We start from the raw sequence: 22500 nt of genomic DNA on the forward strand, positions 1-22500 counted from the left end.
AGGTTACAGACCAACAGACCAGGTTACAGACCAACAGACCAGGTTACAGACCAAGTTACAGACCAGGTCACAGACCCAGACCAGGTTACAGACCAGGTTACAAACCCAGACCAGGTCACAGACCCGGTTACAGACACAGACCAGGTTACAGACCAGGTCACAGACCAGGTTACAGACCAGGTTACAGACCCAGACCAGGTTACAGACCCAGACCAGGTTACAGACCAGGTCACAGACCCAGACCAGGATACAGACCAGGTCACAGACCAGGTTACAGACCCAGACCAGGTTACAGACCCAGACCAGGTTACAGACCAGGTTACAGACCCAGACCAGGTTACAGACCAGGTTACAGACCCAGACCAGGTTACAGACCCAGACCAGGTTACAGACCCAGACCAGGTTACAGACCCAGACCAGGTTACAGACCAGGTCACAGACCAGGTTACAGACCCAGACCAGGTTACAGACCAGGTCACAGACCAGGTTACAGACCCAGACCAGGTTACAGACCCAGACCAGGTTACAGACCAGGTTACAGACCCAGACCAGGTTACAGACCAGGTCACAGACCAGGTTACAGACCCAGACCAGGTTACAGACCAGGTTACAGACCAGGTTACAGACCAGGTCACAGACCAGGTTACAGACCCAGACCAGGTTACAAACCCAGACCAGGTCACCGACAAGGTTACAGACCAGGTTACAGACCCAGACCAGGTTACAGACCAGGTTACAAACCAGGTTACAGACCAGGTTACAGACCCAGACCAGGTTACAGACTCACAAATAACAAATCATAAATGAGGAGAGATATGACCCGGGAGGAAACCAGGAGAGGACGATGAAATACAGGAGGGTTAGCATGTATGAGCTAACAGGAGCTAACCTCTGTGGCCTCCATGTTTACTTCTGTACGACGTTTTACTCTGATATTTAAACTTTCATGTGGACGTCAGTCAATGAATCTGAATAGAGCTTTAAGGCCTGCAGGGTGAATACACAGTGTCCAAAATCAACTTATTACACTGACTTCATCACAGCTGACCACATTCAGCCAACAAATCCTCCCGCTGCAGGATTAAAGTCATTATTTAGAAAGCAGCTGGTTTTATTTGTCCTGCGTTCAGCGATTATCTGTCGAGAAAACACATTTTAATGATGGAACAGACAGAAAGATTCTGCTGAGCCGTCTCTGTCTCACAGCTGTGCTGCAAACATCTGATAAAACTCAATCCTCAGCTATAAAAACACTGAAACTGTGTGTTTCTCAGAGTGAAACTGGCTTCACCTCATTTAACCTCACACACACAGAGTTTCATGACTGCCGGGGACGTTACACCGACTTACATTCGTTCCCCAGAGACGTACCCTTCCTGTGACCTCCCAACATTAAACAACGTCTTCACCCTAAAAGTGACTGATGTACGTTTACATTAGTAACACCCGCCCACACACACGCCACGCCCTGCTCCGCTTGGCTGCTTCCTGTTGAGGTTTGACAGTAAACAACAGAAACTGCTCCTTGGCTGCTGCAGGAATAACAACAGTAACTAGTAACTGTATCAGTAGCACAGCGGCACTAGTAGCAGTAGTTAGATCAGGGTATATACAGGAATCCTGAAGTAAAATTCTACTTATTTTTAAGACTTCTGCGCCACTTTGAGCTGTAACCAATTAAATCAGCCGCACACTTTTAAAAGGGACATTTGTGAGGTTTTAAAAGGAATTGAAGTATATGTAGAACATATTAATTGCCTGTATGTCACCAGGTTGTAACGCCACCTAAAAACTGAGGCATTCACCAACTTTCTCAGTTGCCTGTAACGGCCTGTACGGGCCAACTGTTCTCTATGTGAAAGCAGCTGTGTTACAAAAGCTATGAGGTTTCTGTACGCAATATTACAGCAAACCATGTGAAACACAGAGTCATTTGGTGTTTTAGCTGGTTTAAACTAGATAATGTGAGCTTGCCTGCAGTGATGTGTGTAACAACTTTGATCGACCGCCTGATCAATACAGCAACATTCAAACAGGTGATGAATAAATAAGTAGTGTAGGCGCTGCAGCACAGGCACAACCTGGAGGAGGAACCGCTCTCAATGGCTGGATTAGTAGAATATTAGAACATTAAATTAAAAGTATTTTGTTCATTTAATAGTAAACTTTAAGTTTGATATTTTCATCATGTTACTACATTCAATATAATTTCATATAATAGTATATTTTAAATAGCCAGCTAACGTTAACCAAACCCACACGCTCCTTGAACTTTCCCTGTTGTCTTCCGTCTTACCGATTCAGCTGCTGGCGGCGCATCTCACTCTTGTTTTTCAGGGCTGTTCAAGCGGCCGCAGAGCGACCGGCCAACCGGGTTAATCCTGTTACTCCCGATCGCCACTCCGACTATGTTTTGGACGATTAACATTGCGGGTCTGGCGGGGTGGGAGATTACAGTCGGCTGTATTCCTAAATCATTTTCCGGTCCGCATGGATCTATTTTTTGGAGCGTTTAAGAGTGAAACAGGCGCTCGGTTGATCCCTGCGCCTCATTTTACAGAAAGGAATCACAGTCGCTCCTCTCGGCCTGTCCAGTAGTTTTGGCTACGCATTATAAATAAATACGTTTATCTACACTTTTAGCAAACAAACTTTTTGAAAAACAGGATTTTCACATTGAAAAAAATTATATTCAAAATTTAATACCTTGTTTAATGGCGATTAAAATTTTTTAATACTTTTTAAGGGCCTTAATTTTTGCAAAATTGATTTATCACCTTTTAAGACTTTTTAAGACCCCACGGACACCCTGTAGCTATACTAGCACTAGTAGCATAGCTGCACTAGTAGCAGTAGTTAGCTATACTAGCACTAGTAGCATAGCTGCACTAGTAGCAGTAGTTAGCTATACTAGCACTAGTAGCATGGCAGCACTAGTAGCAGTAGTTCGCTATACTAGCACTAGTAGCATAGCTGCACTAGTAGCAGTAGTTAGCTATACTAGCACTAGTAGCATAGCTGCACTAGTAGCAGTAGTTAGCTATACTAGCACTAGTAGCATGGCAGCACTAGTTAGCTATACTAGCACTAGTAGCATAGCTGCACTAGTAGCAGTAGTTAGCTATACTAGCACTAGTAGCATAGCTGCACTAGTAGCAGTAGTTAGCTATACTAGCACTAGTAGCATGGCAGCACTAGTAGCAGTAGTTAGCTATACTAGCACTAGTAGCATGGCAGCACTAGTAGCAGTAGTTAGCTATACTAGCACTAGTAGCATAGCGGCATTAGTAGCAGTAGTTAGCTATACTAGCACTAGTAGCATAGCGGCATTAGTAGCATAGCGGCATTAGTAGCAGTAATTAGCTATACTAGCACTAGTAGCATGGCAGCACTAGTAGCAGTAGTTAGCTATACTAGCACTAGTAGCATAGCGGCATTAGTAGCAGTAATTAGCTATACTAGCACTAGTAGCATGGCAGCACTAGTAGCATAGCGGCATTAGTAGCAGTAGTTAGCTATACTAGCACTAGTAGCATGGCAGCACTAGTAGCAGTAGTTCGCTATACTAGCACTAGTAGCATAGCTGCACTAGTAGCAGTAGTTAGCTATACTAGCACTAGTAGCATAGCTGCACTAGTAGCAGTAGTTAGCTATACTAGCACTAGTAGCATGGCAGCACTAGTTAGCTATACTAGCACTAGTAGCATAGCTGCACTAGTAGCAGTAGTTAGCTATACTAGCACTAGTAGCATAGCTGCACTAGTAGCAGTAGTTAGCTATACTAGCACTAGTAGCATGGCAGCACTAGTAGCAGTAGTTAGCTATACTAGCACTAGTAGCATGGCAGCACTAGTAGCAGTAGTTAGCTATACTAGCACTAGTAGCATGGCAGCACTAGTAGCAGTAGTTAGCTATGGCAGCACTAGTAGCAGTAGTTAGCTATGGCAGCACTAGTAGCAGTAGTTAGCTATGGCAGCACTAGTAGCAGTAGTTAGCTATACTAGCACTAGTAGCAGTAGTTAGCTATACTAGCACTAGTAGCAGTAGTTAGCTATACTAGCACTAGTAGCATAGCGGCATTAGCAGCAGTAGTTAGCTATACTAGCACTAGTAGCATAGCTGCACTAGTAGCAGTAGTTAGCTATACTAGCACTAGTAGCATAGCTGCACTAGTAGCAGTAGTTAGCTATAGCGGCACTAGTAGCAGTAGTTAGCTATACTAGCACTAGTAGCATAGCGGCATTAGTAGCAGTAGTTAGCTATACTAGCACTAGTAGCATGGCAGCACTAGTAGCAGTAGTTAGCTATACTAGCACTGGTAGCATAGCGGCATTAGTAGCAGTAGTTAGCTATACTAGCACTAGTAGCATGGCAGCACTAGTAGCAGTAGTTAGCTATACTAGCACTAGTAGCATAGCGGCATTAGTAGCAGTAGTTAGCTATACTAGCACTAGTAGCATAGCGGCATTAGTAGCATAGCGGCATTAGTAGCAGTAATTAGCTATACTAGCACTAGTAGCATGGCAGCACTAGTAGCAGTAGTTAGCTATACTAGCACTAGTAGCATAGCGGCATTAGTAGCAGTAGTTAGCTATACTAGCACTAGTAGCATGGCAGCACTAGTAGCATAGCGGCATTAGTAGCAGTAGTTAGCTATACTAGCACTAGTAGCATGGCAGCACTAGTAGCAGTAGTTAGCTATACTAGCACTAGTAGCATGGCAGCATTAGTAGCATAGCGGCATTAGTAGCAGTAGTTAGCTATACTAGCACTAGTAGCATGGCAGCACTAGTAGCAGTAGTTAGCTATACTAGCACTAGTAGCATGGCAGCACTAGTAGCAGTAGTTAGCTATACTAGCACTAGTAGCATGGCAGCATTAGTAGCATAGCGGCATTAGTAGCAGTAGTTAGCTATACTAGCACTAGTAGCATGGCAGCACTAGTAGCAGTCGTTAGCTATACTAGCACTAGTAGCATGGCAGCACTAGTAGCAGTAGTTAGCTATACTAGCACTAGTAGCATGGCAGCACTAGTAGCAGTAGTTAGCTATACTAGCACTAGTAGCATGGCAGCACTAGTAGCAGTAGTTAGCTATACTAGCACTAGTAGCATGGCAGCACTAGTAGCATAGCGGCATTAGTAGCAGTAGTTAGCTATACCAGCACTAGTAGCATGGCAGCACTAGTAGCAGTAGTTAGCTATACTAGCACTAGTAGCAGTGATGACAGTAGGTGACAGCAGCGTGTGCTGCAGGTGTTGCTGGGATCACAGCAGTACACGCTCGCTGTCTGAAAGTACACAACTGTAGTAGTAGAAATGGTATCAGTGTCTCACCAAAGGCTGTAGGCGACATCTCCTGCATGATGGCTCTGTACTCCAAATGATGACGACTCTGATTACTGGGACCTACACACACACACACACACACACACACAGGAACACCTGAGTCAGTTGTTTCTGGTCGGTCACATGGTCACTGGGTGGTGATGGAGCAGTGGATAAGACACATGCCTTTGGTGTGAGAGACCTGAGTTCAATTCCCGCTGTGACACGTCCACCAATGTGTCTCTAAATGTCGTGCGGTGGTTGAGAATGTGTTACTATTATTATTCTTACCTGGCGCGCAGGGCGAGGGGGGTTTGCTCAAGATGAGGGCGGCTCCGGCAGGGGAGGGGGGCTTGTTGTTGGTCGACGGGGCGGTCGTGAGGTCAGAATGGGTGGGGTCAGAGTCGCGCTGCCGCGGCGACCGGGCGCTCCAGTCGTCTGGCCCGCTGGAAGCCGCCGCCGTCGCCGAGCTGCAGGTGGCGCTCGCCTTACGGGGCTGAAAGTGAAAAGACGCTCACGTTATTAATGTTCTTCAGGCTCGGGCCGGGCGGGGCGCCGGGCGGCAGACTTCCTGTAAAGAAACGCGTGCTGACAGCGTGTTGCTAGTGACATCAGCAGGTACGTTTACATGCTGTTCAATGTGCTAACAGCTAATTAGCTAACTAGCCTGTGGCTGAACAGGCGGCAGGTACAAATGGTTTTTAAAGTTACACTGCAGCTCGCCGTCCCCCCCCCCACGTACCTGTCTGGCCTGCTTCTCCTGGTCCTGGAGCCACTGCAGGTAGGACTCTCGGGCCACCTGCTCCTCGATGGCCTCGTTGGTGGCCTCCCAGTCCGTCGCTCTCTTCTTGTCCTCCAACATCTGCTGTTCGATCCACGACTCCTCCGAGGTCTTGATGGCCGACTTCATCAGAGACTGGTCCGCGTACTGAAGGGGGGGGCGGAGGAAATCCACCGTCAGTAAACACACACACACACGCACACGCACAAGTATTAAGTGTGTCTGGTGTTGGTACCCCGGGTTTGAAGGCGGGCAGTCCTAGGCCGACCCCGATCGTGGCCTTGTTGGGGTTCACCACAGAGTTGTAGTGGATGTTGCGGTGGTAGCTCACTCTGATTGGCTCGTCGTTGTTCTGGTGGATGCCGTGGAAGGTGTTGATTGGCTCTGCGGAAGGAGGAGGAGTTTGGGTCAGATTGGCAGGAAGCGATTGGCCGACAGGTCTGGAGGTTGTGACTGGCGGACGGACTCACCTGTGCCGTACTGGTACACCTCCACCGGCCTGTTGTACATCTCAGCCATGGCCTGCATCTCGATGTGGTTCCCGTGGCAGTTGTTTTTCCTCTTCCTGTTGATGTATGTGGTGAAGTCCTCCGTCACGTAGTTGGAGAAATAGTCGGCGTTCTTCATCTGGGAGGAGAAACAACTTTATCACCACAGCGAACTCTGACGAACTGAGGGAGACCCGAGGTGAGCGTGAGGTGCGAGGGACTCACCAGGTAGTCCATACAGTGTTTCCGGACCACTTCGTGCATATCCTGGTCTCCGTACACCTGGTCAGCTGGGAGACAAAGTCCGGGTCAGATGTTGACTGAACACATGTTGCATGATTATGAGATAGCGCGAGCCCTCGCCCACGTCTTTAAAAAGTCTCCACAGATCTACAAGGAAAAAGCCCGTTAACCGTCCCTGCCCGGCTTTTATCCACTTTGTTATTAAAAACATCTCTTCATTAAAGCTCCCACACAAAAAAGCTGCTTTAATGCTCAAACTCAGATCAGCAGTGACAAATAATGATGCCTGTGTATCGCTTTGCACGCCATTTTCGTCCTAATGTGCGCAGGTCTTTACACGGAGCTGAAGGAACCTTTTACTTTAGATCCGTTCCGGGTACTTGTGCTGTGAAATGATCCGTTACAGTCAGGTCCGTTCTGACTAAAGTTATATAGTAAGCAGGACAGATAAACACGAGTGTGCGTGGACAAGGCTCAGCCAGCTCGCCGCCACGCACGGGGGGAGGGCGTGTCCCGGCGTGGGTCGAACCTGATCTGCATTCTCTAAACAGAAATCTGAGCCACAGCTGGTGAAGCGTTTCCACGGCTTCATGCAGAGAGTCTCACGCTGCAGTTTCATTCACTCCACCACAGAGAGCCGCTTCTCCTCCGCTGGAGACAGACTTCTGCTCATCAAGCCGCCGTGGTCAGCGGCTCTCTCTCTTAGTCATCAGCGTGCGGCCGCTTTTCATCACCGCGACCTTTTCAAGGCAGTTCTTTCCCACCCGTTTTCTTCTTCCTCACACATTGACATCGTTTTCAAAAAATCCTGCAGCTGCATTTCAGCCCTCAACACAGTCTGTCAGGTCAAACACCTGAACGCCCCACCTGCAGGAAAACCGCCCAACGCAGCGACGGTGCCATTTCGGATCAGAGAGCGTTGCTGGGAAATAAGTATCACAGCCGTGGTTTAATAAAGTTATGCTGCTCTGAACGGTTCAGACTGCCGAGAGCTTCTGCAGTCAGGAAGCTGTTCCCATCTATCCCAGTCTCTATGCTAAGCTAAGCTAACAGCTGCTGGCTGTAGCTTCATATTCAGCATGAGAGGAGGAGGAGGAGAGGAAGAGGAAGAGGAAGAGGAAGAGGAGGGAGAGGAAGAGGAGGAGGGAGAGGAAGAGGTGAGGGAGAGGAGAGGAGAGGGAGAGGAGAGGGAGAGGAGGAGGAGAGGAAGAGGAAGAGGAGGGAGAGGAAGAGGAGGAGGGAGAGGAAGAGGTGAGGGAGAGGAGAGGAAGAGGAAAGGAAGAAGAGGGAGAGGAAGAGGAGGAGGAGAGGAAGAGGAGAGGAGAGGGAGAGGAGAGGGAGAGGAGGAGGAGAGGAAGAGGAAAGGAAGAAGAGGGAGAGGGAGAGGAGAGGAGGAGGAAGAGGAAGAGAAGAGGAAGAGGAAGAGAAGAGGATGAGGAGAGGAAGAGAAGAGGAAGAGGAAGAGGAAGAGGAGAGGAAGAGATGAGGAAGAGGAGAGCTGCTGCTCACTGAATCGCTGCTCACGCGGCAACAAGATTCACACCTTTGATTGGTCGGCTGTTCTACACAAACACACACAGACTTCCTCCCTGTACGAGAGCGGTATGCAAATGAGCATCACTTTGGTCTGATTTCCAGCAAGTCACATGGTCCGTCACCGCAGTGATTCTCAGAATCACCGTGGCAACTTCCTTTTTCTCACCAGCGAGGTGTGAGTACAAAGTCAGTTAGTCAGAAAGTTATGTGATGTTGTCGATGGAGGTGAAGGAGGTCAAGCTGAGTGACGACACGCACGAACACGAACTCGCACGGCGACGTGATGGGAGATTCCCTCAGTGTATCTGACACCTGCTGCTGATCAGCCATGTGTTGGTTCTGTTCTGAGTATTGGCTTTCAGTGTCCTCCTCCTCCTCCTCCTCCTCCTCCTCCTCCTCCTCCTCCTCCTCCTCCCCCCCCCCTCCCCCTCCTCCTGCCCCCCCTCCTCCTGCCCCCCCTCCTCCTCCTCCTCCTCCTCCTCTCTCCTCCTCCTCCTCCTCCTCCTCCTGCTCCTCCTCCTGCCCCCCCTCCTCCTCCTCCCGACTCACTGGGATCATTAAATAAATAAGTAATTTGCGTCGTTCACTCCTCGGCTGTTTCTCATCAGCACATCACACTCAGCTGTCAGAAGCAGAGCAGTGCATTGTGGGATTGTTTGAGGGCTTCATAGAGCAGAAAGAGTGAATACAGAACGCTGGAAACACGGATCTGTTACTGCGACTGGACTTCATCATATTATCATTTCCCCTGAGCCTGAAGGAAGACGACACGCCGACGTCTCAATGCAAATGAAGAAGTGACTGAAAACACAGAGAGAAGCTTCAGCAGCAGAAACACACCGAGGGAAAATCCCTGCAGATCACCTGCACGCACAGAAATACCCTAAAACTCGAGTTGGCGCCTCCCGTTTCCCGGCCTGCTGTGGGAACACGTTCTGACTAATGAACGCAGGTCTCCATTAGAAGCCTGGTCTGGTTTCTATAGAAGTTCTCTGGACGTCTAAAAGCCGTTAAACCCCGCGGGGTCGCCGCTCAGATCGTCGATACAGATATTAATGTTCCTGATCAGTGTGTCAGTGTGGACACGCTGCACGCCGTTACGTTGCTCAGATCAAATGAAGCACGTGTATTTGATATTATTGGATTATATTCATACAAATAATAATGTGTTTGAAATAAATAAACTGTTTCAGTGAGAGGAGTTAAAGGCCTGCGTAGAGCTGGGCGATACGGACAACCACGTTATCGCCATAGCGATAATTATCACCATAAATGTCAAATCATTACAAACACTCGATGATCACTGAACTAATCTGAATTTAAATAATTATAATAATTATTTTTATTTTAAAAAAAATTAAGCGCTAATTTTTTCGTGATTCTAATGAATTAAACTAAATATTTATTGACGATATATTGAACATTTATCATATTGTTATTGTGATATTTATGATTATTTATTGCCCAGCTCTGGGCCTGTCCCAGATGTAGGCGGGGTCAATTCACACATGAGAGGAGACATGTAGTGGAGGAGGAGGAGGAGAGGACACATGAGAGGAGACATGTAGAGGAGGAGGAGGAGGAGAGGACACGAGAGAGGAGACATGTAGAGGAGGAGGAGGAGGAGGACACATGAGAGGAGACATGTAGAGGAGGAGGAGGAGGAGGACACATGAGAGGACACATGTAGAGGAGGAGGAGGAGAGGACACGAGAGAGGAGACATGTAGAGGAGGAGGAGGAGGAGGAGGAGGAGAGGACACATGAGAGGAGACATGTAGAGGAGGAGGAGGAGGAGAGGACACGAGAGAGGAGACATGTAGAGGAGGAGGAGGAGGAGGAGAGGACACATGAGAGGAGACATGTAGAGGAGGAGGAGGAGGAGAGGACACATGAGAGGAGACATGTAGAGGAGGAGGAGGAGGACACATGAGAGGAGACATGTAGAGGAGGAGGAGGACACATGAGAGGAGACATGTAGAAGACGAGGAGGAGGAGGAGGAGGAGAGGAGACATGTAGAGGAGGAGGAGGAGGAGAGGACACATGAGAGGAGACATGTAGAGGAGGAGGAGGACACATGAGAGGAGACATGTAGAAGACGAGGAGGAGGAGGACACGAGAGGAGACATGTAGAGGAGGAGGAGGAGGAGAGGACACATGAGAGGAGACATGTAGAGGAGGAGGAGAGGACACATGAGAGGAGACATGTAGAAGACGAGGAGAGGACACATGAGAGGAGACATGTAGAGGAGGAGGAGGAGGACACATGAGAGGAGACATGTAGAAGACGAGGAGGAGGAGGACACGAGAGGAGACATGTAGAGGAGGAGGAGGAGGAGAGGACACATGAGAGGAGACATGTAGAGGAGGAGGAGGAGGAGAGGACACATGAGAGGAGACATGTAGAAGACGAGGAGAGGACACATGAGAGGAGACATGTAGAGGAGGAGGAGGAGGAGAAGAGGACACAAGAGAGGAGACATGTAGAGGAGGAGGAGGAGGACACATGAGAGGAGACATGTAGAAGACGAGGAGAGGACACAAGAGAGGAGACATGTAGAGGAGGAGGAGGAGGAGGAGGAGAGGACACAAGAGAGGAGACATGTAGAAGACGAGGAGAGGACACAAGAGAGGAGACATGTAGAGGAGGAGGAGGAGGAGGAGGAGGAGAGGACACAAGAGAGGAGACATGTAGAGGAGGAGGAGGAGGAGGAGAGGACACAAGAAAGGAGACATGTAGAGGAGGAGGAGGAGGAGGAGGAGAGGACACAAGAGAGGAGACATGTAGAGGAGGAGGAGGAGACGAGGAGAGGACACAAGAAAGGAGACATGTAGAGGAGGAGGAGGAGGAGGAGAGGACACATGAGAGGAGACATGTAGAGGAGGAGGAGGAGGAGGAGGAGAGGACACAAGAAAGGAGACATGTAGAGGAGGAGGAGGAGGAGGAGAGGACACAAGAGAGGAGACATGTAGAGGAGGAGGAGGAGGACACATGAGAGGAGACATGTAGAAGACGAGGAGGAGGAGGAGAGGACACATGAGAGGAGACATGTAGAAGACGAGGAGAGGACACATGAGAGGAGACATGTAGAGGAGGAGGAGGAGGAGGAGGAAGAGGAGGAGGAGGAGACGACACAAGAGAGGAGACATGTAGAGGAGGAGGAGGAGGAGGAGGAGAGGACACATGAGAGGAGACATGTAGAGGAGGAGGAGGAGGAGGAGGAGAGGACACAAGAGAGGAGACATGTAGAAGACGAGGAGAGGACACATGAGAGGAGACATGTAGAGGAGGAGGAGGAGGAGGAGGAAGAGGAGGAGGAGGAGACGACACAAGAGAGGAGACATGTAGAGGAGGAGGAGGAGGAGGAGGAGAGGACACATGAGAGGAGACATGTAGAGGAGGAGGAGGAGGAGAGGACACATGAGAGGAGACATGTAGAGGAGGAGGAGGAGGAGGACACATGAGAGGAGACATGTAGAAGACGAGGAGGAGGAGGACACGAGAGGAGACATGTAGAGGAGGAGGAGGAGAGGACACATGAGAGGAGACATGTAGAGGAGGAGGAGGAGGAGAGGACACATGAGAGGAGATATGTAGAGGAGGAGGAGGAGGACACATGAGAGGAGACATGTAGAAGACGAGGAGGAGGAGGACACGAGAGGAGACATGTAGAGGAGGAGGAGGAGGAGAGGACACATGAGAGGAGACATGTAGAGGAGGAGGAGGAGAGGACACATGAGAGGAGACATGTAGAAGACGAGGAGGAGGAGAGGACACATGAGAGGAGACATGTAGAGGAGGAGGAGGAGAAGAGGACACAAGAGAGGAGACATGTAGAGGAGGAGGAGGAGAGGACACATGAGAGGAGACATGTAGAGGAGGAGGAGGAGGAGAGGACACATGAGAGGAGACATGTAGAGGAGGAGGAGGAGAGGACACATGAGAGGAGACATGTAGAGGAGGAGGAGGAGGAGAGGACACATGAGAGGAGACATGTAGAGGAGGAGGAGGAGAAGAGGACACAAGAGAGGAGACATGTAGAGGAGGAGGAGGAGGACACATGAGAGGAGACATGTAGAGGAGGAGGAGGAGGAGGAGAGGACACAAGAGAGGAGACATGTAGAAGACGAGGAGAGGACACAAGAGAGGAGACATGTAGAGGAGGAGGAGGAGGAGGGGACACAAGAGAGGAGACATGTAGAGGAGGAGGAGGAGGAGGAGGGGACACAAGAGAGGAGACATGTAGAGGAGGAGGAGGAGGAGGAGAGGACACAAGAGAGGAGACATGTAGAGGAGGAGGAGGAGGAGAGGACACAAGAGAGGAGACATGTAGAGGAGGAGGAGGAGACGAGGAGAGGACACAAGAAAGGAGACATGTAGAGGAGGAGGAGGAGGAGGAGGAGGAGGAGGAGAGGACACATGAGAGGACACATGTAGAGGAGGAGGAGGAGGACACATGAGAGGAGACATGTAGAAGACGAGGAGAGGACACATGAGAGGAGACATGTAGAGGAGGAGGAGGAGAGGACACATGAGAGGAGACATGTAGAGGAGGAGGAGGAGGAGAGGACACATGAGAGGAGACATGTAGAGGAGGAGGAGGAGGAGGAGGAGGAGGAGGAGGAGAGGACACAAGAGAGGAGACATGTAGAGGAGGAGGAGGAGGAGGAGGAGGAGGAGGAGGAGGAGGAGAGGACACAAGAGAGGAGACATGTAGAGGAGGAGGAGGAGGAGGAGGAGAGGACACAAGAGAGGAGACATGTAGAGGAGGAGGAGGAGGAGGAGGAGAGGACACAAGAGAGGAGACATGTAGAGGAGGAGGAGGAGGAGGAGGAGGAGAGGACACAAGAGAGGAGACATGTAGAGGAGGAGGAGGAGGAGGAGGAGAGGACACAAGAGAGGAGACATGTAGAGGAGGAGGAGGAGGAGGAGAGGACACAAGAGAGGAGACATGTAGAGGAGGAGGAGGAGACGAGGAGAGGACACAAGAAAGGAGACATGTAGAGGAGGAGGAGGAGACGAGGAGAGGACACAAGAAAGGAGACATGTAGAGGAGGAGGAGGAGGAGGAGGTGGTGCAGTAAGTGTGTGTTTGCGGCTGAGAAACGACTGATAGGCTTCTGCAGAAATAATAGTGAACAACAAACACACGCAGGCAGGAAACCACGAGGAGCGCTCTGATTGGTCAGCCCGGACAGTATTCTAGGAAAGGGGCGGGGCCTGAGAGAGCAGGACAGCTTCCATCCTGTTCGTTACGCAAGTGATAAAGTTCTTATCTGAGCCTCACAGTCCCACTCCACCCTGCCCACCAGCACCAGCCTGCGCACCGCACAGCATTCTGGGTACTGCAGTTCACTAGAAACAGACGGCAGGACGCTAAAACACTGACTCAGTTTGTTACAGCGATCAACCATTTTCAGAGAGTCCCTCCCTGCTGGACTGGGTCCTCAGCGGGGTTCAGGTTCAGGATCTTTCACTCTGAGTCACTTCATGATCTCAGAACAGCAACATGTCCCTGTGATCTGAAAGCACCGCCCCCCCATTAAAGCAGCGAGGAAAACTGCTTTTACTGAAGTAGCTGCTCAATTAGAAGCAGAACGATTTTGGAAAATAAGCTCTTTGAGCAGTAAATCAGTGTGCAGCCTGACCAGAGATCAAACTCACACTGTGGCAGGATGAGTAATTATTATATATCTAATTATAACAATATGAGAAAGATCACGGCATTAAATAAGATGATACATCATCATAAGAACAGCCAAGTTCACCACAGTGTGTTAAACAGTAAGAGCTCAATACAAACTCACAGTTCAACCAGCAGGTACTGCGTCCTGATCTGAGGTCAGACCTCCTGGAGTCCATCTTTCTGTGTCCCAGGCAGCAAACAAAAATACTCAGTTTGAGGTTCAAAAGTTGGCCAACAGAAATAAAACCAAGTGTCGCCGCTCGTGTTTAATAGACAAGCTGTGTCAGCTTCTGTCAAGCTGAAGGCTGTTTTACAACAAGTCAACGTGCTTAATCTGCGTGTCATGTGACCAGAGCGTAATCGCAGCCTTTGCGATTAGAAAATCTCGTTTCATCACATCGCGATAATATCGCAAACGCAATTAATCCTTCAGCCCGAATCTGAATGCGCGACTTTCACCTGTTCAAACATCCTTTCTGAACTGATCCATACTGATCCTCTGTGAGGGAAGAGGCTCCGCTCTGTAACGTCTCTGAACCACCACAGCGTCCACCTTTTCCGGCCGAGCAGGCTAACTTCCTGTTAGCGCTCCGCTAACGTGAATGGGGGTAAAATGAAAGACGTGCGGCTGGTGCAGCCTTTTCAAATGTTCTCGACCGAGTGGATCACGTTCTGATAGTGACACGAGTCATTTCGCTCGGGTTGTGACGCTCAAATATATCGATCCACCGTGTTACAGCCGCCGTTTTGGCCGCTAGTAGAAGTTAAGTCAAAGCACGGGGCACTTCCTGTCGGCTCGGAGGCGTTGCGAGGCTGCCTAGCCGACCAATCGCAGAGCGTCACGTCAACATGTAGTTACATTTTTGAGGAGGTGCACGTCAGGCGACAGCGTAGGGTACGGGGCTACGCAGGGGCTACGTAGGGGCTACGCCGTGGATTTGACGCAAAAGTGCGCTTTTCACACGATTTCAATCCTCGCGTCGCTTTTCTCGCTTGAGTTTTCTTGCTGGACTGCTGCAGAGAGTTCACACACGCCATTACTACAGCGGTCTGAAACCAAAATAAACATTTTGCTGTTTAATTGCAATAAACGGATCAAACGGACGCCGAAATAACGACAACATGATGCAGATTTGTTAAACAAGTCATGTCTCACGTCTGTCAGCAGGACAACTTTTGGTTTGCAGGTCAGCATAGTTTGGTTTGAACCGGGGCGACGCTATGCTAACTTGGTCACAGTAATCAAGTAACAGACACGTTTTCTGAATTTCCCGGGTAGTTCAGCTTCCTCGTTTTCTGTCCCAGCAGCTTCCAGTTTTTTTATGAATATGAAGAAGTGACGTCACGGAGCTCTGAGCGAACACCGAGTGAAGATAAATCAACGTTTTAAACACAAAATATTAAAGTAGAAAGTTGATTCAGACTTCCAGGCCGATCAGCTTTAAATCTTTTATTCAGGACCTTCAGTATTTGGATCAAGTAGCTCATGAAAACATCTGTATCTACTCGTTTAGCTGACGCTTTTATCTAAAGCGACTTAAAGCAGACCTGTTCTTCTGCATTTGCAGACATGTTGTAGCTCTGTGACTCCTGTACGGCAGCTTGGCACGATTCAAAGTTCAAAAAAAATTTCATTCAAAAAACTTCATGCTTCATTCATTTCAGCTTCTGTCTGAAACAAGCTGTAGATGCTCCTGTCTCTTTAAGGCCCCACCGTCTTCTGATTGGCCACTGTCTAATGCGTTCACCAGGTTGCCGCAGGGATAGGGCGCCATGTTCCTTTGTGGGCGTGGCCAGCATCGTCTGACAGTTGAAAACAGAGCGTTCAAACCCAGGGCTTTAATACTTTAACCTCCTTATTTCAAGCTTTGCTCGTGTTCAACATGAACATCCGACACTGTAACATTGTAGAAATGGAACAGAAACAGGTCCCCTTTAAGTGTCTTTCTCAGGGACACATTGGTGGATGTGTCATTGTGGGAATCGAACCCGACTCTCTCATACCAAAGGCGTGTGTCTTACCCACTGCGCCATCCCGATGAAAAATGCTGCAGTTATCTCGATGTGAAAGATTTTATCAACATGTGGGTAAAAATTCTTTGTCTAATTTGTGTTTGTATGTTTTTCTTGTTGTGTCCTTAGTAAAGACTCATATCAGACTCGGCAGATGATCAATATAAAAGGACTCCAGGCCACAAACACTTTCAGTCTCTGACCGTGTTGACCTCGGATTACGGCGCCCCCCTCAGTCCAAAAAGCTCAAGCATCCTGCAGGTTTTCCCAGAGCGAGACACGGTTTGTGCTCCTGAACACCGAGTTCAGCAGGTCCCAGCAGACCTGAAGGGAAAGTCCGCCTTAAACCCAGATTACACACAGACTGATGGGGAAACGGGGGGTTTCCTCTTTACACACACTGTACCGTTTCCACAAACACTCAGACGAGTTACAGTAAACCGGGTCACACGTCACTGTGACAGAGGTCACGTCTGGACTTCACGCGCACTATTACCCCGATCGGGATCTTCCAAGTCATCGTTTCATCGACAGACGAGCTGAAGTCTCCTCGCAGGGTCAGACTGAGATTAGGGCGGGGCGCCGCTCAATCCCAAACCAATCAGCACGTCATTCATCTACCAAGACTTTTATTTTGGTGACTGAATAAAGATTTCACTTCGTTTCCCTCGTGCAGATTAGTTCAAAACAGTTGTGAACGTTCGGCCTCGGGTTTGTTTACTGATCCTCAACAGTTTGTTCTGAGCAGGAAGAAAAGTTTAAACCACATCAACTCAGGAGCAAAAATCTGAATTTAAACGGGAAGACATTTTGATCGCCCTGGTGTGAACTGAGGATTATGAATGTGCTTAAACACACAAACGCTAACATCAGCTGGGTCATGTGATCGATCGCTGATCACATGGGACAAACAGCTGAGTGAGTGCTGAGTCATCAGAGCGGCCAGAGGAAGTCACGACCTCAAAGCGTCTGAGCCTCCTGACTGGTCGGCCAGGCAGACCCCCCCCCCCCCATTATTCCTCCCGGCCTCTGCAGAAGCAGGTTTTTAACAGAAGGACCGTCTTCTAGACAGAGCCTGAAAATCAAACCCAGCGGGCGCCGCTGAGGGGAAACGCCTCCAGGATGACTGACAGGTGGGTCAGCTGAGCCAGATTTAGTCAGTACAACCAGTTCGCCAGGCTGCCTCCCATCAGGACGAGGTCGACTTCACTTCCTGTTGGTGACGGTTTTATCGTGCGAGCATCTGAGACTCTCACAGAAATGCAGTGAAACCGGCGTCTGCCAGCGAGGAAGGAGGTCAAAGTGAGAACTGGGTCAAAGCCTAAACTCATGCAACACTGACAGAGCATGACCAGCAGCAGTGCATGCTGGGAGTTATCAGCACGCTGAAAACACACGCCTCTGACCCGTCACGCGTTGCTCAACAGGCCCGCCAGCCTGACTTCCTGTATGTAACTCTCACAGTCTGACCTCTGCGCTGCGCGGATCAGGTCCAGCAGAACCTCACGGGGTCGTCAGAGCACAGAGGTCGCTGAGGTCATGCTAATGCACTTCCTTTTGTTTAGTTTAGTTGGAACCAGCCGTGACTGATGCGTCCGTGTTAGAGGTCGTCAGCACCAGAGTTGCGGGACTCCGAGCCGCTCTGATGGCGTGGCGTCCTCTGACCGTCCAAAACGGATCTGGGTCGTTTCACTTTGACGGTTTTGTGAATTACTCTTAAAGCTGAAACCCGTTTCCACCAACCCTGCAGTAACCATGGAGGTCTGCAGGTGGACGACCCCGCCGGCGTCACGTGTCCTTGTACCAAAACAAACACGGACGCCAACCAGCAGCTGAGAGTCTGGTGTCGTCCACACAGACCAGACTCCAGCTAAAAGGTTTACTTTAACCAGTATCAGCGGTTCTCAAAGTGGGGTCCGGGGACCACCAGGGGTCCTCGAGGAAGCGCGTCCCCAGCAGGAAGTGGAACACAGTGAGAAAATGTGAGACTTTGTTTTCATACCTTCGGTTGGAAAACATCCCGGGTTAAACTGTAGACGTATTCGGCGGGTCAGAAATGATGAAACCAGAGCGAGAATCTAACTCGGCTTCCTGCCTAACAAAGTTCTTTTAAAACGTTAGTGTGAAATCTCAGAGCTGCAGCTCCTCCCTGCAGACCGACTCGTAGCATTAGATTAATTAAAGAGCAGCGTTCCGTCTGGGTCACTGAACCGTAGACGATATGTCTTAAGGCAATAACTATTACAAGATTATATTTATATATATCTGCCTCTGTAGGAGAGCCTGTTTCTCATTATTATCATAGCAATGACATGACATATGATATATATATTATTAGCAGTAATATATAATATATAAATATAAAGTTTGTTTTCTGGCACCAACAATACTCTTTATAACAAATCAGATATTTTAAATTTCTTTCTGTAGTTTTGACTCTTATTCATAAAAAACATAATATAATATATAATATATTGGATTTTTGCCTCATTAAATGATCCTGCTGTCAAACTCGAGCGAGTGACGCGAGGCGAACGAGGCGGTAACGTTTCCTGATTCTTCTTCAGATGTTTGTGAATTCTTCCTCGGGGCGTTGGCTTCAGATCCAGATATTTACAGCGTGTTGGTATGCGGCCAGCATGCGGCCAGCATGCATGAGATGCATGTATGAGATTACTCACTGAAACATGCTTTATTAAACTTTTAAAGTCTAAAGCTACATTCTTTAATATTTTATGTGCATCTTCCCCAAAGTCCCAAATAAGAAATAAAAATCCAACATTAAACCTTTAAACGGCGTGCTGCAGGCTGTACCAGCGTGAGAGCTGATAAGCTGATGACTGGCGAGTTAAAACAGTTATAACGAGGGAGTTTAAGGGAGGCGTGGGGCGCCGCTGGAAAGGGAAGGGGGGGCGCTGGATTTCTAACACCTAACTAAACCAGAGCAGCGCAGAGAAACAGACCGCGGCCAAATAACCGGTTTATCATCTTGACCAGAATCATGAAACTAAAAAAAGAAAATGAAACTAGATTAATCGTCCAGTCGTGCGTCACGCAGCTTCGTTTACGCACCGAGACGACGACGACGACGACGACGACGACGACGACGACGACAACAACAACAACAACAACAACACGCCGCTCCAGAAACTCCGGACCGACGGCCCGGGCAGGTTTGACCACGCAGCAGGAAACACACCCTCTCAATTTATTTATTTACTGGAAGTCAGCTGACACACACACACACACACACAGACACACACACACACACACACACACACACACACACACACACACACACACACACAGACACACTCACACACGCACACTGACACACACTCACACACGCACTGACACAGACACACACACAGACACACACACACACACAGACACACACACACACACACACACACACACACACACACACACACACACACACACACACACACACACACACACACACACACACACACACACACACACACACACACACACACACACACACACACACACACACACACACACACACACACACACGCACTGACACACACACTCACACTCACACAGACACACTCACACACACACACTCACACACACACTCACACACACAGACACACACACACACACACACACACAGACACACACACACACACACACACACACACACACACACACACAGACACACACACTCACACTGACACACACGCCTCAACCTGAAACAGAAAGTGGACAAAAGTGTGAAAAACACAGACATACCAAAGACCAAACACAGTCCAGCTCTGTGTGTGTGAGTGTGAGTGTGTGAGTGTGTGTGTGTCTGTGTCTGTGTGTGTGTGTGTGTGTGTGTGTGTGTGTGTCTGTGTGTGTCTGTGTGTGTGAGTGTGTGTGTGTGAGTGTGTGTGTGTCTGTGTGAGTGTGTGTGTGTCTGTGTCTGTGTGTGTGAGTGTGTGTGTGTCTGTGTCTGTGTGTGTGAGTGTGTGTGTGAGTGTGTGAGTGTGTGAGTGTCTGTGTGTGTGTGAGTGTGTGTGTGTGTGAGTGTGTGTGTGTGTGAGTGTGTGTGTCTGTGTGAGTGTGTGTGTCTGTGTCTGTGTGTGTGAGTGTGTGTGAGTGTGTGTGTGTGTGAGTGTGTGTGTGTCTGTGTGAGTGTGTGTGTGTCTGTGTCTGTGTGTGTGAGTGTGTGTGTGAGTGTGTGTGTGTGAGTGTGTGTGTGTCTGTGTGAGTGTGTGTGTCTGTGTCTGTGTGTGTGAGTGTGTGTGAGTGTGTGAGTGTGTGAGTGTGTGTGTGTCTGTGTGTGTGTGTGTTAAAGCTGACAGATGATTTCTCTGAAATGCAACACGGAGCAAAGAAACGAGCCTCTGAAAATAGAAGTGAGAAGAATCGCTGAGAGGAAACAGAACCAGTCATTTTGTCTCCGCTGCGACTTAAAGACGTTTTCCTCTCCGGACGCTGACTGAAAGCTAAAAACGTTATTCTGATTAAACTGACCTGAAGACACACAGTGAACAGTCCCAGGACGCCCCCTGCTGGCAGAGCTCAGTCCTGCACCAGAGGCACTGTTTTCTTTTTGTTGGCCAACTTTTGTATTGAGTTGTTTTGTTGTTTGCTTGCTGGATCCAGAAAGAGGTTTTTGTTGAGAGTACTGAGAGCAGGACTCTGGACTCTGGAGCTCTACGGTGTAACACACTGTGGGAACTCTGCAGGCCGTCCTAGGATTCTAGTTTGACACATCTCCTCCAGCACTGCTCACAAAGCCTCATATTTCACTCCCTTTCTGAGCCACATCTACAGTAATGATGACGTTTGCAGACGACATCAGACGACACCATCATCATCACCATCATCATCATCATCATCATCACCACCATCATCACCATCACCATCACCACCATCATCACCATCATCATCACCACCATCATCACCATCATCATCATCATCATCACCACCATCATCATCATCATCACCATCATCATCATCATCACCACCATCACCATCACCATCATCATCATCACCACCACCATCATCATCACCATCATCATCATCACCATCATCACCATCATCATCATCATCACCATCATCATCATCACCACCATCATCATCACCATCACCATCATCATCATCACCATCACCATCATCATCATCGCCATCATCATCATCATCATCATCATCATCACCACCATCATCATCATCACCATCACCATCATCACCACCATCATCATCATCACCATCATCGCCATCATCATCACCATCACCATCATCATCATCACCACCATCATCATCATCATCATCACCATCATCACCATCATCATCGCCATCATCATCACCATCATCATCATCACCACCATCATCATCATCACCATCACCATCATCATCATCATCATCATCACCATCATCATCATCATCATCATCATCATCATCGGCCGGATTTCAAACAACGATGAGACTTCATATCGGGAGGAAACTGTTAATCTTGCAGAGCGGTGCTCAGAGAACAAGCTGCTGCTCAACGTCAGCAGAACCAGGAAGCTACAGAGTCCGGTCTCCATCAGTGGGGCTGAGGTGGAGCAGGAGAATCAGCGTCACATGGTCACCTCGCAGAAACAGCTGGATTCCTTCTTAAAGCCAAATTCCCACGCCACGTTCTTGGCAGCAGAAAGCATCTGGAAACATCCCCAACATGAAGATCACCGGTACCATCTCATCATCGCTGATGTCGGCGAGGAGCCCGCAGAGCCCAAAGGAGACTAAAGGACAGAACCCACCCGGCCACAGCCTGATCACCCTGCTGCATGCTGGGAAGAGATCGAGAAGTTTCTGCTGCCGCACCGCCAGACTGCAGAGCAGCTCCCCCCCAAACCATCAGGCTCTTAAACTCTGATTCATCCTCAGCTCTGTTTCTAATTGATTCTGTATTCATGTTTACGGCAGTTTTCACTCTACAACTTGTTACGTTGTGACAATAAACCGACCCCCTACTACAGGCTACACACGGGAATCCTGAAGTAAAACTCAACATATTTTAAGACTTCTGCGCCACTCTGAGCTGTAACCGATTAAATCAGCCGCACGCCTTCAAAAGGAATTTAAGTATATTTATAACATATTTATTGCCTGTATGTCACCAGGATGTAACGCCACCTAAAAACTGATGAACGGAGCTGAAGAGAATAAAGTGAGTGATGAATAAATAGTTATTAATTAGTAGAAGATTAGAACATTAAATTAAGTATTTTGCTCATTTAATAGTGAACTGTAAGTTTGATATTTTCATCATGTTACTATATTCAATATAATTTCATATAGTAGTATATTTTCAGTTTGGGCTTGTTTTTTATTGCTCCAGGCTCCATGAGCGTCTCCAGCCTCGATTCTGATCAGGCTACTAACTCGTCAATAATCAAATCTCGGCTGATCGGTCTGTTCACAAGCA

General features: G+C 48.7%; 1 protein-coding gene across 2 annotated transcripts in view; it reads right to left on the reverse strand.

Moving 5' to 3' along the window:
• Positions 1-22500, reverse strand: part of otud5a (OTU deubiquitinase 5a) — a 29762-nt gene that overhangs the window by 1516 nt on the left and 5746 nt on the right. For both annotated transcript variants that reach the window (XM_038722672.1, XM_038722671.1), the window contains exons 3-8: positions 6821-6885; positions 6578-6734; positions 6343-6491; positions 6069-6254; positions 5618-5822; positions 5336-5407 (exon numbers count right to left, since the gene is read on the reverse strand). In XM_038722672.1, coding sequence (XP_038578600.1) covers positions 5336-5407; positions 5618-5822; positions 6069-6254; positions 6343-6491; positions 6578-6734; positions 6821-6885 — 834 coding nt within the window. The remainder of the gene's footprint in view (positions 1-5335; positions 5408-5617; positions 5823-6068; positions 6255-6342; positions 6492-6577; positions 6735-6820; positions 6886-22500) is intronic.

This window comes from Micropterus salmoides, unplaced genomic scaffold (genome assembly GCF_014851395.1).
Source record: "Micropterus salmoides isolate LMB-PRFRI ecotype aquatic unplaced genomic scaffold, ASM1485139v1 Ms_hic_scaffold_16, whole genome shotgun sequence".
In the NCBI taxonomy this organism is placed as follows: domain Eukaryota; kingdom Metazoa; phylum Chordata; class Actinopteri; order Centrarchiformes; family Centrarchidae; genus Micropterus; species Micropterus salmoides.